This window comes from Erinaceus europaeus, chromosome 10, assembly GCF_950295315.1.
Source record: "Erinaceus europaeus chromosome 10, mEriEur2.1, whole genome shotgun sequence".
Classification (NCBI taxonomy): domain Eukaryota; kingdom Metazoa; phylum Chordata; class Mammalia; order Eulipotyphla; family Erinaceidae; genus Erinaceus; species Erinaceus europaeus.
This window is the reverse complement of record NC_080171.1, coordinates 3,070,300-3,086,444: the sequence shown is the minus strand read 5'-3', so window position 1 is coordinate 3,086,444 and position 16,145 is coordinate 3,070,300. Positions and strand designations below refer to the sequence as shown.

The following is a 16,145-nucleotide window of genomic DNA, read 5'->3' as shown; positions in this document are numbered from 1 at the left end:
TTCTCTCCCCTCTGTCTTTCCCTCCTCTCTCCATTTCTCTGTCCTATCCAACGACGACGACATCCAAACAACAATAATAACTACAACAATAAAACAAGGGCAACAATAGGGAATAAATAAATAAATAAGTAAGAAAAAAATGGTAAACATGACTGCCAGGTGCAACGGATTTCTTGTGCAGGCACCCAGCCCCAACAATAACCCCAGTAGTAAAAAAAAGAAAAAAGTATAAAAGACAGTAAAGGTAGTCGGCGGCAGGCTACGGCTGAGCCCCAGGGAACGTGTATTTACAGAGACAGATCACAGCCCCTTGCGAGGACTGAGACTGTAGCCACACTGACCGGTTGCCAGGGCTTCCCAGAGGTGAGGGACAGCCACGTTATGTGTCAGGAACAGGTGCAAAGGACGACGGGGCTATGGTCCGTCTCCTTCAATTATTCTAACCTTCCCCGGCCCCCACTGACCAGAATGGAAACACAAGAGCAGAGATTGTCTTTTTTTAAATTTAATATTATAATTTACTATTATCACCAGAGCATTGCTCAGCTCTGGTTTATGGTGGTGTGGGGGACTGAACCTGGGACTTCGGGGCCTCAGGAAAGAGACTCTTCGTATAACCATTATAGTGTCTGCCCAGCCTACTTTTTTTTTTTTTCCCCCACTGCTGTCTTCTATTTCCAACTGCCTTGCACACAGCAAGCATTCCAAAATACGGATAGGATAAACTATTAGAAAACTAAGGATCCCTGGCCCAGTCCACCCCTAGAGGCGAAAAATGTTCCCAGCATCCAGACAGCAAGCTCGGATCACCGGCCTATGTCACAATGGGTGATGTCATCTCTGAGGACATTCTCAAGCTGTCCGTGGATTTAAGCCTTTCAGGCCTTGGAGCCGACGGGATTAAGGACCTTTTTGTGAGCAGGATGGCTCTGGAGAGCGTGTGGACCCCACAGACAGCATTCCCGGGGGACGGCCATTCCCCACGAGCGAACGAGCAGCCCCCCCTGCAGACCGCTTCCCTGAAGGAAGGCCCGGCCAAGCGGGCTGTGTGGGTCCGCCCCGACTACTCGGACCTGCAGGGCCCCAAGAAAGCCACCGTGGCCCAGAGGAAGTCCTCGCTGGCGGTGACCAAGGCGGTGGTCGTGGACCTGGGGACCGGCTACTGTAAATGCGGCTTTGCCGGGCTCCCGAAGCCCACCCACATGATCTCGTCCACCGTGGGCAAGCCCTACATGGAGACCGCCAAGACCGGGGTCCACCGCAAAGAGACCTTCGTGGGCCAGGAGCTGGTCAACCCGGGCATCCGCCTCAAGTTCACCAACCCCCTGCGTCACGGCATCGTGGTGGACTGGGACGCTGTGCAGGACATCTGGGAGTACCTGTTCCAGCAGGAGATGAAGATCGCCCCCGAGGAGCACGCCGTGCTGGTGTCGGACCCGCCCCTGAGCCCGCACACCAACAGGGAGAAGTACGCCGAGATGCTGTTTGAGGCCTTCGGCACGCCGGCCATGCACATCGCCTACCAGTCGCGCCTGTCCATGTACTCGTACGGCAGGACCTCGGGCATGGTGGTGGAGGTCGGCCACGGCGTCTCCTACGTGGTGCCCATCTACGAGGGCTACCCGCTGCCCAGCATCACCGGGCGGCTGGACTACGCGGGCTCCGACCTCACGGCCTACCTGACGTGCCTGATGAACGGCTCGGGCAAGTCCTTCACCGAGGACCAGATGGGCATCGTGGAGGACATCAAGAGGAAGTGCTGCTTCGTGGCCCTGGACCCCCTGGAGGAGAAGAAGGTGCCGCCCGCCGAGCACACCATCCAGTACACGCTGCCGGATGGCAAGGGCATCCAGCTGTGCCAGGAGCGCTTCCTGTGCGCCGAGATGTTCTTCAAGCCGTCCCTCATCAAGTCCATGCAGCTGGGCCTGCACACGCAGACGGTGTCCTGCCTCAACAAGTGCGACGTCGCCCTCAAGCGGGACCTCATGGGCAGCATCCTGCTGTGCGGGGGCAGCACCATGCTCAGCGGCTTCCCCAACCGGCTGCAGAAGGAGCTGAGCAGCATGTGCCCCAACGACACGCCCCAGGTCAACGTGTTGCCCGAGAGGGACACGGCCGTGTGGACGGGGGGCTCCATCCTGGCGTCCCTGCAGGGCTTCCAGCCCCTGTGGGTGCACCGCTCCGAGTATGAGGAGCACGGCCCTTTCTTCCTCTACAGAAGGTGCTTCTGAAGGCCGGCGTCCGGCGTCGTCGTGGGTGCTGCCGGCCGGCGTGGCGGGTGAGCGCCAGTCCTCCGGAGGGGGTGGGGCCGGCACGTTGGTTCCTGTGACATTAAACAATCCTCCTGTTGCCCTCCAGGGTGCTTGCTTCCCGGCTTAACGAGGACACCGCTATGCCCGCGGTCTGCCTTGACACGTGTGCTGCTTAAACAGAAACACGGGGGAGGGGCCGCACACACATGCACTGCACGGCAGCTAACAGACACACACAGACACACTGGCATGCACTGCACAGACTAACACACACACACATGCACTGCACACCAACACACACACATGCACTGCACACCGACTAACACACACACACACATGCACTGCACACCGACTAACACACACACATGCACTGCACAGACTAACACACACACATGCACTGCACACCAACACACACACACATGCACTGCCCACCGACTAACACACACACAGACATGCACTGCACACCAACACACACACATGCACTGCACACCGACTAACACACACACACATGCACTGCACACCAACACACACATGCACTGCACACCAACACACACACACACACATGCACTGCACACCGACTAACACACACATAGACATGCACTGCACACCAACACACACACACACACACAGACATGCACTGCACACCAACACACACACACACATGCACTGCACACCGACTAACACACACACAGACATGCACTGCACAGCAACACACACACACATGCACTGCACACCGACTAACACACACACAGACATGCACTGCACAGCAACACACACACACACACATGCACTGCACACCGACTAACACACACACAGACATGCACTGTACAGCAACACACACATACACATGCACTGCACACCGACTAACACACACACAGACATGCAGTGCACACCAACACACATGCACTGCACACCGACTAACACACACACAGACATGCGCTGCACACCAACACACACATGCACTGCACACCGACTAACACACACAGAGACATGCACTGCACAGCAACTAACACACACACACACACACAGACATGCACTGCCCACCGACTTAACACACACACAGACATGCACTGCACACCAACACACACACACACATGCACTGCGACTAAGACACAGAGACATGCACTGCACACCAACTAACACACACACAGACATGCACTACACAGCAACTAACACACACACACAGACATGCACTGCACGGCGACTAACACACACAGACACACACACACACAGACACGCACTGCACAGCGACTTAAACGCTCTTAGAATAACTAGTCTGAAAGCTATCTCGTTCCATATTTGGAGGACTTTTATCATTTGTAGGGGCCATTTTAGTGTTCAAAATGAAGACGACAGGCGGTGGAGAAAGTGTTCCTGGGTGTGTCAGACCTTTCAGTACCAACAGGAAGCACGTTGCTACCAACAGCAGCACAGCCCAGCGCATCTCACGGCTCAGCGACTGAGTAGCCCAAAGAGCGCGTGAAGGCCTCTGCTCCTCCTTTCCTTTCTCCTCACCCACCCACGGAGCTCCTCGCTCCACTCATGGAGTTCCCGTGGGGTGCAGGGCTCTAACCCAGGGCCCCACATAGGAGAAGGCGTGCACCTGTCTGTCATGTGTGTTCCTGCCCAGCCCCAAACCCAACCGCCCGGTGACTGACAGCTGAAACTGAACATATTATGAACATGTGTGTCTGTGTGTGTGTCTGTCTGTCTTGAGGCAGCTTTTCACACATCAAGTGCCAAACAGACCACATGTGTAAAAAGTGAGGTCAGATATTTTTTTCTTGTCATCACCAGAGTGTCACCGCTCCAGGTCAACTTTTCCAGAAATGGGTGGAGGGGCTGGAAGGGCGAGAGCATCGGCGAGCTCCTCCCAGCGAGGTGGGGGCCAAGCCCAAGCTGGGCCGTGCATGGGCAGAGCCAGCACCACCCCCGGTGAGCTAGCTCACCGTCAGCCAGCGTGACATTATCAGCACCGAGGCCAGGAAGACAGAGCTGCTGTCACCCTGCAGACGCTGCGAGCAGCAGCCGAGCACGGGTGACCAGCTTTCTGGCTCTCAGCCTGCAGGGGACGTGGCTGCAGGGACGTGCTGCGCTGTGCTGAGAGGGGCCAACGGTGTGAGTTTTCCGGAAGCTGTCCCGCAGTGCTCCCTCTGACACAGTGAAGGGCCTGGGGGACACGCAGACCCCCGTGGCCAGGGAGCCCTTGCAGGGCCCGTGGAGTCTGCAGCCAGAGCAGACGGCTCAGCACAGCCTCTGCTCCACCCCCACCCGTCGTGGCCAGCGATGGGGCAGAGGGCAAAGCGAGGCCGGCCATCGACCGAGCCGACTGAGCTGCAGGCACGGACCTTCCCCTAAAGCTGAGCGTTGATCCCAACACTAGAGACTGAAGTCTGGGTGACAGTCTGGCCTCCAGAAGGTGCTCACAAGAACTACTGGGCTGTCGGAAAAGTCAGGACACATTTTTTTTGCACAGATTAAACAACAACGACAAAAAAAAAAAACATGACTTTTCTGATAACCCAACAGTTACAAAATAATATCATAGAAAAATCCAGAACCTCGGGGATCTATTCAGCTTTTTATTCAGTTTTAGTTCAAGGTGAAGAAACAAGTGAAGTGATTAAATGTGATTAAAGTCTAATTCTTTCCTCTAGGAACAGAAAATAATGTAGCAATATCCATTTACTTTTTCTTCACACCTTTGAGGTAGAAATCGTGACACTGTTCCCCCAAAAGAGGCACAAGTCACTCATCCAACGTGTGGAGGGTCCCGACGTGACTCAGACCTGCAGATGGGACTGAGCCCCAGACTGCTGGCCGCCACAAGTGCGCAGAAACGCAGGAACGTGCGCTCAGGCAGCATTAAGGAAAGTGGCTCGCGGTCTACAGGGCGCTGCCATCTCGGCTGACTGAAAGTGGGGAAGTGATGATGCGGAACCAGCTGCTCGGTGTCTTTGGTTCCTGCATCAGGAGCCACCGAGCACAATGTCAGCAACTACCTAGCTAACGGCCAGGCCCCAGGGGCCGAGAGGCAGAGGGAAAGCGAGCCCGTCTCTTCTGGGGGTCCTCTTCACTGCTGCCAGTCACTCTAGAAAGCTCAGTTTCCACTGAGTTTTCCTGTTGATCTTTGGGGGTCTAAGAGGCTCAGAATCTAAAAGAAAGAAAGAAAGTGGAAACTGACATTCTTATTGGTGGAAACACGTAGGTGAGAGGGTCTGAGAGCTGTAAAGCAACTAGTGTCACCAGAACTAATGTTTCCTGTATTCTCGCAACCTTCCGGTCAGAGAGCAAAGGAGAGAGTTTATTTCAACTTCAGCCATGCAGGAGGTTAGAAGGGGGAAAAGAAATGCCAACTGAATGATTCATAATGGAAGAGTGTTGTGCATTTTAAATGGGAAAGCGTGACAATGGCAGAGAGACCATCAATCGCTACATCTTGAGAAGGTGTCTGCCTTTCTCTCCCTGTCTTCCCCTCCTCTCTCCATTTCTTTCTGTCCTCTCCAACAATGAATGACATCAACAACAACAATAATAATACAACAATAAAGCAAAAAGGGCAACAAAAAGGAATAAATAAATATTAAAAAAGTAAATGGCAGGATGGTTGAAAATATCTGTCACTAAAACTAAAATTCTGGGGAGTCGGGCTGTAGCGCAGCGGGTTAAGCGCAAGTGGCGCAAAGCACAAAGACCTGCATAAGGATCCCGGTTCGAACCCCGGCTCCCCACCTGCAGGGGAGACAATAAAACAACAAGGGCAACAAAAGGGAATAAATAAATAAAATAAATATTAAAAAAATTAAAAAAAAAAACAAAACTAAAATTCTGTTAGCTGAAACTCCCAGGTCTTCTTTCCTTCTTCTGAAGAGATTTGTGAAGTCTGTTATCTAAATAGGTAGCATGTATATGCAGGAAGCATGTATGACGCACACAGACACACACACACTCACTCTGCATTATTCACGACAAGAACACTTTGTACACATGAACTATACAGACTTAAAATTATTTTCGAGGCTATGTAACAATGTAGGGCAAGTACTGAAGAGAAATATTTTTGAAAGCACGACTTCCCGGGCTGGGCGGAGTACCTGGCTGCGGGCACACACTGTCATGCATAGGCATAGGTACACGCATAGGTATACTAGCTGTGTTGCAGGGCTGCAGGGGTCTCTCTCTCTCTCTCTCTTCCTCTGTGTACCCTCCCCCCCTTTCTCCTGTCAAGGAAAAATAAAGGAAGGGGAAAAAGGCTGCAGGGAATGGTGGATATGAAAACTTTCACATTACTGTTTGAATTTCATAACACAGGGATTTATTTTCCCTTTTGTTGCCCTTGTTTTTCACTGTTGTTGTAGTTATTATTATTGTTGTTATTGATGTCATTGTTGGATAGGACAGAGAGAAACAGAGAGAGGAGGGGAAGACAGAGAGGGGGAGAGAAAGACAGACACCTGCAGACCTGCTTCACCGCCTGTGAAGCGACCCCCCTGCAGGTGGGGAGCTGGGGAGTTTGAACCAGGATCCTTACGCCGGTCCCTGCGCTTCGCACCACCTGCAGCACTTAACCCGCTGCGCTACCGCCCGACTCCCACAAGAAATTATTGTTATATATTTTTAAGATTTTAATATATTTTATCTTAATATGAGAGGGAAAGACAGAGCAAGTGACCAGAATACTACTCAGCTCTGGCTGATGGTGATGCTGGGGACTGAACCTGGAACCTCAGGAGCCACAACCATTATGCTGTCTCCCCAGCACAAGGAATTATTTTAACAAAAACACTTTGAGGCCTGTATCAAATCTTCCAAGGCCAGTCAACTAACTGCTGCTGGATACATTCGTTGTGTGATGAGCTGTAACAAGCTGTGTGGTGACTGGTCCAGCACAGGAGCAACAGCCCGACCTGTCTGTGGCAAGTCCTCTATCGATCTGAATGGCATCGCATGGCCTCATAAAGCTGACACAGCTGGAGAAAATGCCCCAAGGTGAAGCACGTCTGCAGGTGTCTCTTTCTCTCCCCCTTTCTATCTCCCCTCCTCTCTCAATTTCTCTCTGTCCTATTCAATAAAATGGAAAAAATGGCTTCCAGGAGCAGTGGATTCATAGTGCTGGCACCAAGCCCCAGCAACAACCCTGGAGATGTGCGCATGCGAGAGAGAGACAGAGACAGAGTGAGAGAGGGGAGAGGGAGAGAGAGAGCGCGCGCTACCTGCAGCATTATTTCACAGGTTGTGAAGCTTCCCTTCTCAGGTGGGGACTGGGGACTTGAACCTGCGCCCTTGCTCATTTGTAACATGTGTGCTCATCCAGGCCCCAGGAGAGAGGTTGCTTATCATTCAGAATTAGCCCAATGAGTCACACATAGCCAGGAACAGTAGTGACTTGGGGCATTATTAATCCCCCAATAAATTTTTTAAAAAGCCGCTCTTAAGTAACGGCTCAGGAAAGGGCTCCGGAATGCAAAGCAGACTGTCAGCGTGAAAACTGATACAGACGAGTATTTAAATGCCAGTGTAAATTGGACTGAGACTTGCACTGCGACGCTCCAGTAGGAATGAGGGTAGGAATGCCAGTGTACTGACAAGTGCGAGTCGAGTGTCATACTCACTCCCCCACCCTCGGTTTCACTGATCTTACTAACGACGTAGTCTTAGGCCTGCAGGAAAACTAGTCAGTGTACCCTCTCCTATACTGCTGCAGAGGCAGATACTCAGCCTAGTTTGTACTGTAGTGACATAAGAAAAACAACAAACGAACAAAACAGACAACTGACCCAGCACAGGAACCGCAGACTTCCACTGTTGGTAAGAAGCCATGATGCTGTTTGCAGTAGAGTCAGGACCGAGAACCTAAAGAGAAGGTAGGCCATGTCAGCAAGCTGATCTCAGGCTTGGCAGGCCTGAGCCAAGCCCCAGCATCAGGCCGCAGCCCGCACATAGCCCGCCACTCTCACGGGCAGTCCACGTCCAGCCTGCTAGCCTGAACTCACACCGCCAAGTATCTTTCGCAGCACAGGCACAAAGGAGCGGGGTGTGGGGAGGAGGGATGGGGCCAAGTGGTCCTGGAGTGCACAGAGTCCAAGATTGTCCTCGGGCTTGCGGGCATTTTCACAGTAAGCCTAACACAGGTATCATGAAGCAGAATGTAAATCCTACATACATGCTCCAAAAATGAGAGACGCTGAGAAGTTCTATTCCTCTTATTTTTATAGTTGATAAGACAGGGAGAACTTGAAAATGGAGAGGGAGACAGAGAAGGAGAAAGAAAGGGAGACAGCTGTCACACTTGCTTCAGTGCAAGAAGCCGGGCTCACAGTAACGTGTGTGCTCAACTGGGTACACCGTGGCCCGCCCTCCGCTCAAATCCCCGACAGGGCGCAGTCGTCACCATGACAGGACTGCTCATTACAGCAACGCAGTGACGTGGCAACATCCCCAGAAAAACAAAGGACCAAGGGGGTCCAGAGAGAGCTGATTCATAGAGCACACACATGGCCTTGCACACGAACCCAGGCCAGAGCACCCGCACAGAGGAGGCTTCCAAAAGCAATAGGGTGGTGTCTCCTCTCTCTCGTTCTCCCTCTTCGCCATAAACCCAGGTGACAGAGAAATGAAATAGATTAAGCAACTGTCTGGGTTCCTCTAGAGAAGGCACCTGGGGGGTAACAGGCCCACTCCTGGCCCCCGTCTCCCTGTGAGTCTCTAACTATGTGACTTCCCTACCTTCTCCAGGTAGAAAGAAGAACTGAAACACATTTAACTGAGCTCACCAAGGTGTTCCACAGACATGTGGAAAATTCTCTTGCACTGACTTTTAAAAGACCATCTGTGAAGATGAGGGGGGGAGGGGGGATAAAAGCATATTCTGTCCCAGAGAAAACTTACAGGCCTAGCTGAATTCTGCTGGTGGTCGAGAGCCCAGATCTCTGGAAGTGACTTTTCCATCAGCTGCAAAGTGTCTCCGAAGGCCTTCTGTAATTCCCGTCCTTGGTCATCAAACTCAAAGAGAAAGAGTACCTTCAAGAGGTGGCATACGTCATCTAGAGAGAAGACATTTGACAGGAGGGCAGTGTCCTGTCTCCAGCACGAGGGTCTCGCCAGAGATTTGACTGACAGCTGACATTTGCTCTTTCGCATCTTCTTCACAAGCGCGGAAATAATTTTCCGTATTTCCTACTACAGCAACAACACAAACACACACCACGGGAGTTGAAGCAGGAAGCACCCTGCACAACCCTGTACGGGGCCTCGCTGTTTCTCTCTCCCGGACAGGCAGGTGGCAATGGAGACGACTTCTGGGCGAGCGGCTGAGAAGGGCTTTCGGGAACGTGCCCTGGAAGGACACTTCCTGCCGAGAGCTTGGGCCTCTCCGCACTGTGGGAAGGCGTATCTATATCTGCTTTTAAATAGTTCTTAATTATCTTTATTTATTTATTTATTGGGTAGAGACAGTCAGAAATTGAGAGGGAAGGGGAAGGTAGAGAGGAAGAGAGACAGAGACCGCTGCATCCCTGTTTCACCACTGGGAAAGCTTTTCCCCCGCAGGTGGGGACCAGGGGCTCAAACCAGGATCCTTTTGCGCTGTGACGCGTGCGCTCAGCTCGACCAGGTGCGCCCCCCCCCGGCCCCCGCCATATTTTCACCTGCTGCACAAACTCACTGAGCCGAGCGAGCAGTCGCTGGGATTCTGCGGCGCGCAGCGTCAGCGTTGACACATACCTTTCAGTTTCTCGACGCCCTGCACCACTTCCCCCAGTGCCTCCACGAGAGCCACGTCCTCCCCTGGGCTCCCCTCCTTCAGGCTGTGCTTCTTGCGCTCTGCTTTGCGACGGTTCTTCGATGACCGCCTGTGAGGAAAGGTTCTCTCTGTGCTGAGCGGACCAGAGGCGACACGGCTCGTGGCCGCCAGCTCTGAGGAACCAAGTCTTACAAAGCCGCAAATAAGAGGAAAGACCCTGGCAAGTGCTGTCTGGCTGGTGAGGGATGGCGGGAAAGGCCCCAGGCTGGGGCGAGGCTGTGTTGCTGACAACTATCACAGTGAACGGAGAAAGCCAAGTCTCAACAGCTGTCGACAATCAGTCCCAATTATAAAAAAAAGTCAGGAGACTTTACAACTGAGACTAAGAACTGGAAAAACGACCAGACCAGCTGCAATGTCATCATGACAGAAAATCTAAAGGAGGGCGTCGGGCTGTAGCGCAGCGGGTTAAGCGGAGGTGGCGCAAAGCGCAGGGACCAATTTAAGGATCCCGGTTCGAGCCCCGGTTCCCCACCTGCAAGGGAGTCACTTCACAAGCGGTGAAGCAGGTCTGCAGGTGTCTTTCTCTCCCCCTCTCTGTCTTCCCCTCCTCTCTTCATTTCTCTCTGTTCTCTCCAACAACAACAACAATGAAAAAGGGCAACAAAAGGGAATAAATAAAATATAAAAAAAAGAACATCTAAAGGAAATGGCATTTACAGGAGATGCAATATACCAGATTAGAATTTGAACATAGTAAGACATGTGTGAATCTCGTCCTCTCCCCTGCTTCAGACGCCTTTAATGTGCCGTTTGTTTTATTGCAAGCATTCTCGCCCAGGCTTCCTCTCCCTGCTCCCACTCCTCTCTCTCTCTCTTCTTCTTCTAATCTCAACACCGCTTAGCTCTGGTTTACTGTAATGTCTGAAACTGAACCTGCTACTTCAGAGTCTCGGGCATAAAGCCTTTTTGCAAAACGACTATGCTGCCTGCCAGCCCCTCACCCTGATACCTGAAGGCCCAGACCTGGGCTTTTCCCGCAGTTTCCAACTGCCCCGCACAACCTCACAACCTCCCCTCTGAATCCCTCAGGCTCAGTCACAACAAACAGTCTGGTCCGGTTTTATCTCACTCACAAGTCCCAGCTCCCTAAATTTTGGGGGGGACGTGGCTGGCAGGCAGCTCACCCGGCTGTCACATGTAAGGGCCCAGGTTTGAGCCCTGGGTCACCACGTGGGGCAGCTGCAGGAAGCTTCACAAGTGGCAGAGCAGCAGTGCGGTGTCTCTCCTCCGCCTCTATCTCTCTTATCTCTGTCTCTCACCCTCTAAAGGAAAGGGAAAAACGATCACTAGAGTGATGGAGTCCTGCAGGCACTGAACTCCAGCGATAACCCTGGTGACAAAAGGAAAAGTAGGGGGCCAGGCAGTTGCGCACCTGGTTGAACACACACTGCAGTGCACAAGGACCCAGGTTCGAGCCCCTGGTCCCCACCTGCAGGGGAAAGCTTCACGAGTGCTGAAGAAGGTGTCTCTCTCCTTCTCTGTCTCCCCACTCCCCTCAATTTCTCTTTGTCTCTATCCAATAATAAGTAAAAGTACTTAAAGAAAAATATTCATACAGTGGCCCAGGAAGTGGTACAGTAGGAAAAATGCTGGACCCTTAAGCAAGGCGTCCAATGTTGATCCCTGGCACTCCACGCACACGAGAACAACGCTTTGCCTTGCTTTGCTCTATGTGTGCAAGGCTCTGGGTTGAGTTCTGTCCCTAGCAGAGGATGATATAAAAATCCTGACTAGCGGGAGTCGGCGGTAGCGCAGCAGGTTAAGCACACGTGGCGCAAAGTGCAAGGACCGGCGTAAAGATCCCGGTTCGAGCCCCCGGCTCCCCACCTGTAGGGGAGTCGCTTCACAGGTGGTGAAGCAGGTCTGCAGGTGTCTGTCTTTCTCTCCCCTTCTGTCTTCCCCTCCTCTCTCCATTTCTCTCTGTCCTATTCAACAACGACGACATCAATAACAATAATAAAAAACAAGGGCAACAAAAGGGAAAAGCAATAAAATAAATAAATATAAGAAAATCTTGACTAGCTGTCACAAAGGGCAAAAGCATAATGACCTGAACATTTCTGACCTCTACTAGCCCTGATTATAAGTCTGAGCTCTTATTTTCTTTCTGATCACTTCGTTCTCGGTTCCCACACACACTATGCATTTTCCATTCGTTAAATGAATGAAATAAGACGTCTTACAAAGTGGACTTGGTGCTACTGCCTCCTCGGCGCTTGGCAAACAGAGGCCATGAGCTCCAGCAGGAGACACTCCAACACCAAGTCTTGTCTCTGGACTCAGGGGCGTCTCTGCAGGGCTCCACACACACTCCCACCGCACTGTCCTGCCGGAAAACTGCCCTGTTCACACGCAGCCGCTTCACCTGCCCGGGACCCAGCGGCTGAGCGAGATACGTACGCCGAAATCCTGGAGTTGCTGTGGGAGTGCTTGCTGCTCAGGTCACTGCCACTCAAGACACTGCTGGTGTCCGAGAGAAACTCGGAGTCTTGACTGAGGAGCACCTCGTCTACGGAAGGAAACAGAAGCAGAAGCAGAATAAGAGCCTCCAGCCGCTGGGTTTTCCTCCGGTGGAGCAGGAGACCTCGAGGCACACCGAGGGATGGACCGGGCTCGTCTCGAAATGCAAGTCAGTGCTGCTGGGAGTGAACATCTGCCAGAGTCTTTCCATTTGTTCTTGGTCCTGTACAGCCTCTCCCCAACACAGACAGAAAGACAGACAGATCCATTTCATCCCCAGGGGGTTTCACAGAGACCTCAGATTTCCCCCATGGCAAAAGTCACTTGAAAGAAGAAATAGTATACAGCCAAGACAAAGCCTGATGCTGCTGTCGCCCCTCGCCTGTCCACGCACTCACCCGGATTCGCCTGTCCACGCAGACACTCACCCGGATTCGCCTGTCCACGCAGACACTCACCCGGATTGGCCTGTCCACGCAGACACTCACCCGGATTGGCCTGTCCACGCAGACACTCACCTAGATTCACCTGTCCACGCAGACACTCACCCAGATTCGCCTGTTGTGCCTGTTCCTTGAGTTCTCGAACCACCAACAAACGTTTTTTATGACGACTGAACGTGACTGTCTGAGAGTCCAGAAACGCCAGATGGTTTTTCTGAGCTGGAGGAGGAGGTGAGAAAAAAAGAGCATGATGTTTACGGAAACAACAACGACTAGAAAACAAGTGGTGAGAAGGTTGGAATTTAACAGCCAAAAAAGACGGCACCAAGTTTCCTGAGCAGAACTCACTTCCTTCGTGACAATCACCCGCATCCTTGCAGGAGACTGACCGAAGATGCAGGCTCAGGGGTTTAGTCCGTCCACACCAGAGGGAGTCGGGCGGTAGCGCAGCGGGTTAAGCGCACGTGGCGCAAAGTGCAAGGATTGGTGTAAGGATCCTGGTTCGAGCCCCCGGCTCCCCACCTGCAGGGGAGTAGCTTCACAGGCGGTGAAGCAGGTCTGCAGGTGTCTGTCTTTCTCTTCCCCTCTCTGTCTTCCCCTCCTCTCTCCATTTCTCTCTGTCCTATCCAACAACGAGCGACACCAACATCAACAACAATAACCACAACAAGGCTACAACAATGGGGGCAACAAAAGGGGCAAGAAAAATGGCTTCCAGGAGCAGTGGAGTCATGGTGCAGGCACCGAGCCCCAGCGATAACCCTGGAGGCGAAAACTAAGTAAGTAAATAAACAGACTTCGTCCACACCAAAGCAGCCTCCACAACTGAAGCCACAGAGTTCCCTGCACACAGACTTTCTCTCTGACCCAAGAGAAGGCTGGCACGTAAAAGGGCTGTGCAGAAAGCCCCTGAAAGGCCCCCTAAAAAGACCCCAGGCCCACAGGGACGAAGTGCCTTTCCTTTCTCACTTGCCGCCAGGGTTACCACTGGGGCTCGGTACCCACAGGGGGAATGTGCCTCTCCGGCCGGTGGCCGTTCTTTTTTTTTTAATAAGTGAGGGCAGGCCGGGTGGGGTGCTGTGGGGCTAGGGAGGCTGCTGACGGAAGCCCAACGTGATACTGAAAACACCCCCCCAAAGTGTAACTGGGATGGAGGAGGGAGAAAGCGCTCAGGCTAAGAGTGACGACCCACATCTGTGCCAGAAAGGCCGTGAATGGCTTACGGGGAAGATCACACTAAAAAGAAAAGGCTTAAAAATCAACTTTCACCCCCAAATATTTCTGAAAGTCAAGCTGATGTCCTTTCTCATGTTGCTTTTGAGGCTCACGGTAACAACAAGATGATCTAGGGAGGGTTAACATCTGCTTCTCTACAACTACTGACTTCACTGAATTTTGATTTTGAAAAAAGGTTCACAGAGGTGTAGTTAAAATGCAAGGCACTTCTCAGCGACACAACGCTAGCAGCTAATACTAAGTTCACAGTCAAGCTTACCGAGTCATCGCCAACATACAGGTGCCGGAACATCCAAACATGTCACTTAGACAGCCTCTTTAGTGACCCTTGCCCAGACTAAATAATGTATTCAGCAAGATTTCTCACTGATTCCACCTGGCGCATGATTTCAGAAACGCAGTGTCAAACGGAGCGCTGTCCCACCTCCCTCTCCTCCCCATCCATGACTGAACTGAGGTATGCTGTCCAAAAGGTCATCCTCACCTTCTAAAACTGAAGGCTTGATATTGGTTTCTATGATGTCCAGCCTGTTGTATTTGTATACCTAGAGAGAAAAACAGTAATTTAGACAGGTGAAACCAAGCCACTGTAGAGTTCAGATGCTTGGGGAAAAAAAAAAAAGGATCACCACCACAGGGGGCTGACTGCAGTGAGGTCCAAAGAAGCAGAGCCCCGAGGCGACGGCTGATGGAAATCCTCCTCACTCCAACAACATTTCCAGTTCAGAGGACGAATCCCAAAGGGGTACCAAGCACCTGTCTTAATGGCTGCCACGCCATTCATCCTCTGAAGAGCCACTCGCTCTGGCCCTGGAGCTGGCGTATGGCAGTATTTATTGGACCTGAAAGCCCCCAGTGCCAGCTCTGCATATGCCAGCTCTCCCCTTACCCTTCTCTTCTGTTAACAGAGATCTAAAGGGAACACACAAACAGAAAGCCAGAGGCAAACTGTTTGCAAGACCTGGGAGAACTCTGCTGGTATTCTCACCAATCTCAGGGCATCTTCCCAGGCAGCTCCTTCCAAGAGCAAGAGCACAGCTTCCTCGTAATCCTGGAAGGTCAAAGAAGACAAGAGTCAGTAGGGCGAGCCTGTCAGTTGCCACTATAGCACGCAGCAACCTGCCCCCAGGGCCATCTGCCTGTGCGTCTTCTCCTGTGGCCGCAGTTCTCTGCGCCACACGTGACCCGGAGCACACGCTGAAAGGCGAGACCAAGGAGCGTCATGTCTCGGATAACCACAGCCTGCACTGAACACCCCTGCCTGCCTGAGCTGTGAAGATACCCCTTCTCCAGGTCTGGCTGGGGAGACAGCAAGGCACCGTTCTAGCTGCCACCGCGGAGCCTTTGACTGTGGTGACTAACGTGTGCGCCCATCTCTGTACACACACACACATGAACACTACAGAGGAAAGTGGTGTTGGCTGTGAGCGCCCAGTGGTGGGGAGATGGTGCTCCAGCATCTGAGGCACTCCATAACGCGTCACAGTATTCCATTTTAACTAACAGCAGATTTGAAGCACAAACGGTATGCACTAAATTCAGATGAGTCACAAAAGCCACTTGTGACTGACTTCTAGCTCAGGACGCAAAGCACTTGGGAGCTGTCGCTCCACGTAGACAGGTGAAAAGCTGAACCTGAACGAAAGGGGGAAAAATGGCCTCCAGGAGCAGTGGATTCATGGTGCAAGCACTGAGCCCCAGCAATAACCCTGGAGGCAAAAAAAAAAAGAAAGAAAGAAAGAAAGAAAGAAAGAAAGGAAAAAGAAAAAGCAAAGCTGAAGGAACTGCACATCGACAGCATTTTTCTCTGTTGCCACCAGGGTTTGGTTTTGGTTTTTGACCGTCACCAGTTATCACCGGGGCCTGGTGTCTGTGTTACAAATCTACTGTTCCTGGTGGCCCTTTTTCCCCCTCTTTTCCTTTCTACTTTATTCAAGGGGGCAGAGAGAA

The 16,145-nt window shown here is 52.1% G+C and overlaps 2 protein-coding genes across 3 annotated transcripts in view; one reads left to right on the top strand and one right to left on the bottom strand.

Moving 5' to 3' along the window:
• On the top strand, nucleotides 1-2,247 carry ACTL7A (actin like 7A). The gene has a single exon (XM_007516160.2). The coding sequence runs from the start codon at nucleotides 825-827 to the stop codon at nucleotides 2,229-2,231; it is 1,407 nt and encodes a 468-aa protein (XP_007516222.2). The 5' UTR covers nucleotides 1-824; the 3' UTR covers nucleotides 2,232-2,247.
• A 2,567-nt stretch (nucleotides 2,248-4,814) lies between these two features.
• The window catches only part of ELP1 (elongator acetyltransferase complex subunit 1), a 49,228-nt gene continuing 37,897 nt past the window's right edge, over nucleotides 4,815-16,145 (bottom strand). For both annotated transcript variants that reach the window (XM_016185208.2, XM_060199038.1), the window contains 8 exons: nucleotides 15,184-15,246; nucleotides 14,680-14,740; nucleotides 13,065-13,178; nucleotides 12,457-12,565; nucleotides 9,975-10,102; nucleotides 9,141-9,295; nucleotides 8,030-8,105; nucleotides 4,815-5,406 (listed from right to left, as the gene is read on the bottom strand). In XM_016185208.2, the coding sequence (XP_016040694.1) occupies nucleotides 5,339-5,406; nucleotides 8,030-8,105; nucleotides 9,141-9,295; nucleotides 9,975-10,102; nucleotides 12,457-12,565; nucleotides 13,065-13,178; nucleotides 14,680-14,740; nucleotides 15,184-15,246 (774 nt within the window). In that variant the 3' untranslated portion in view covers nucleotides 4,815-5,338. The remainder of the gene's footprint in view (nucleotides 5,407-8,029; nucleotides 8,106-9,140; nucleotides 9,296-9,974; nucleotides 10,103-12,456; nucleotides 12,566-13,064; nucleotides 13,179-14,679; nucleotides 14,741-15,183; nucleotides 15,247-16,145) is intronic.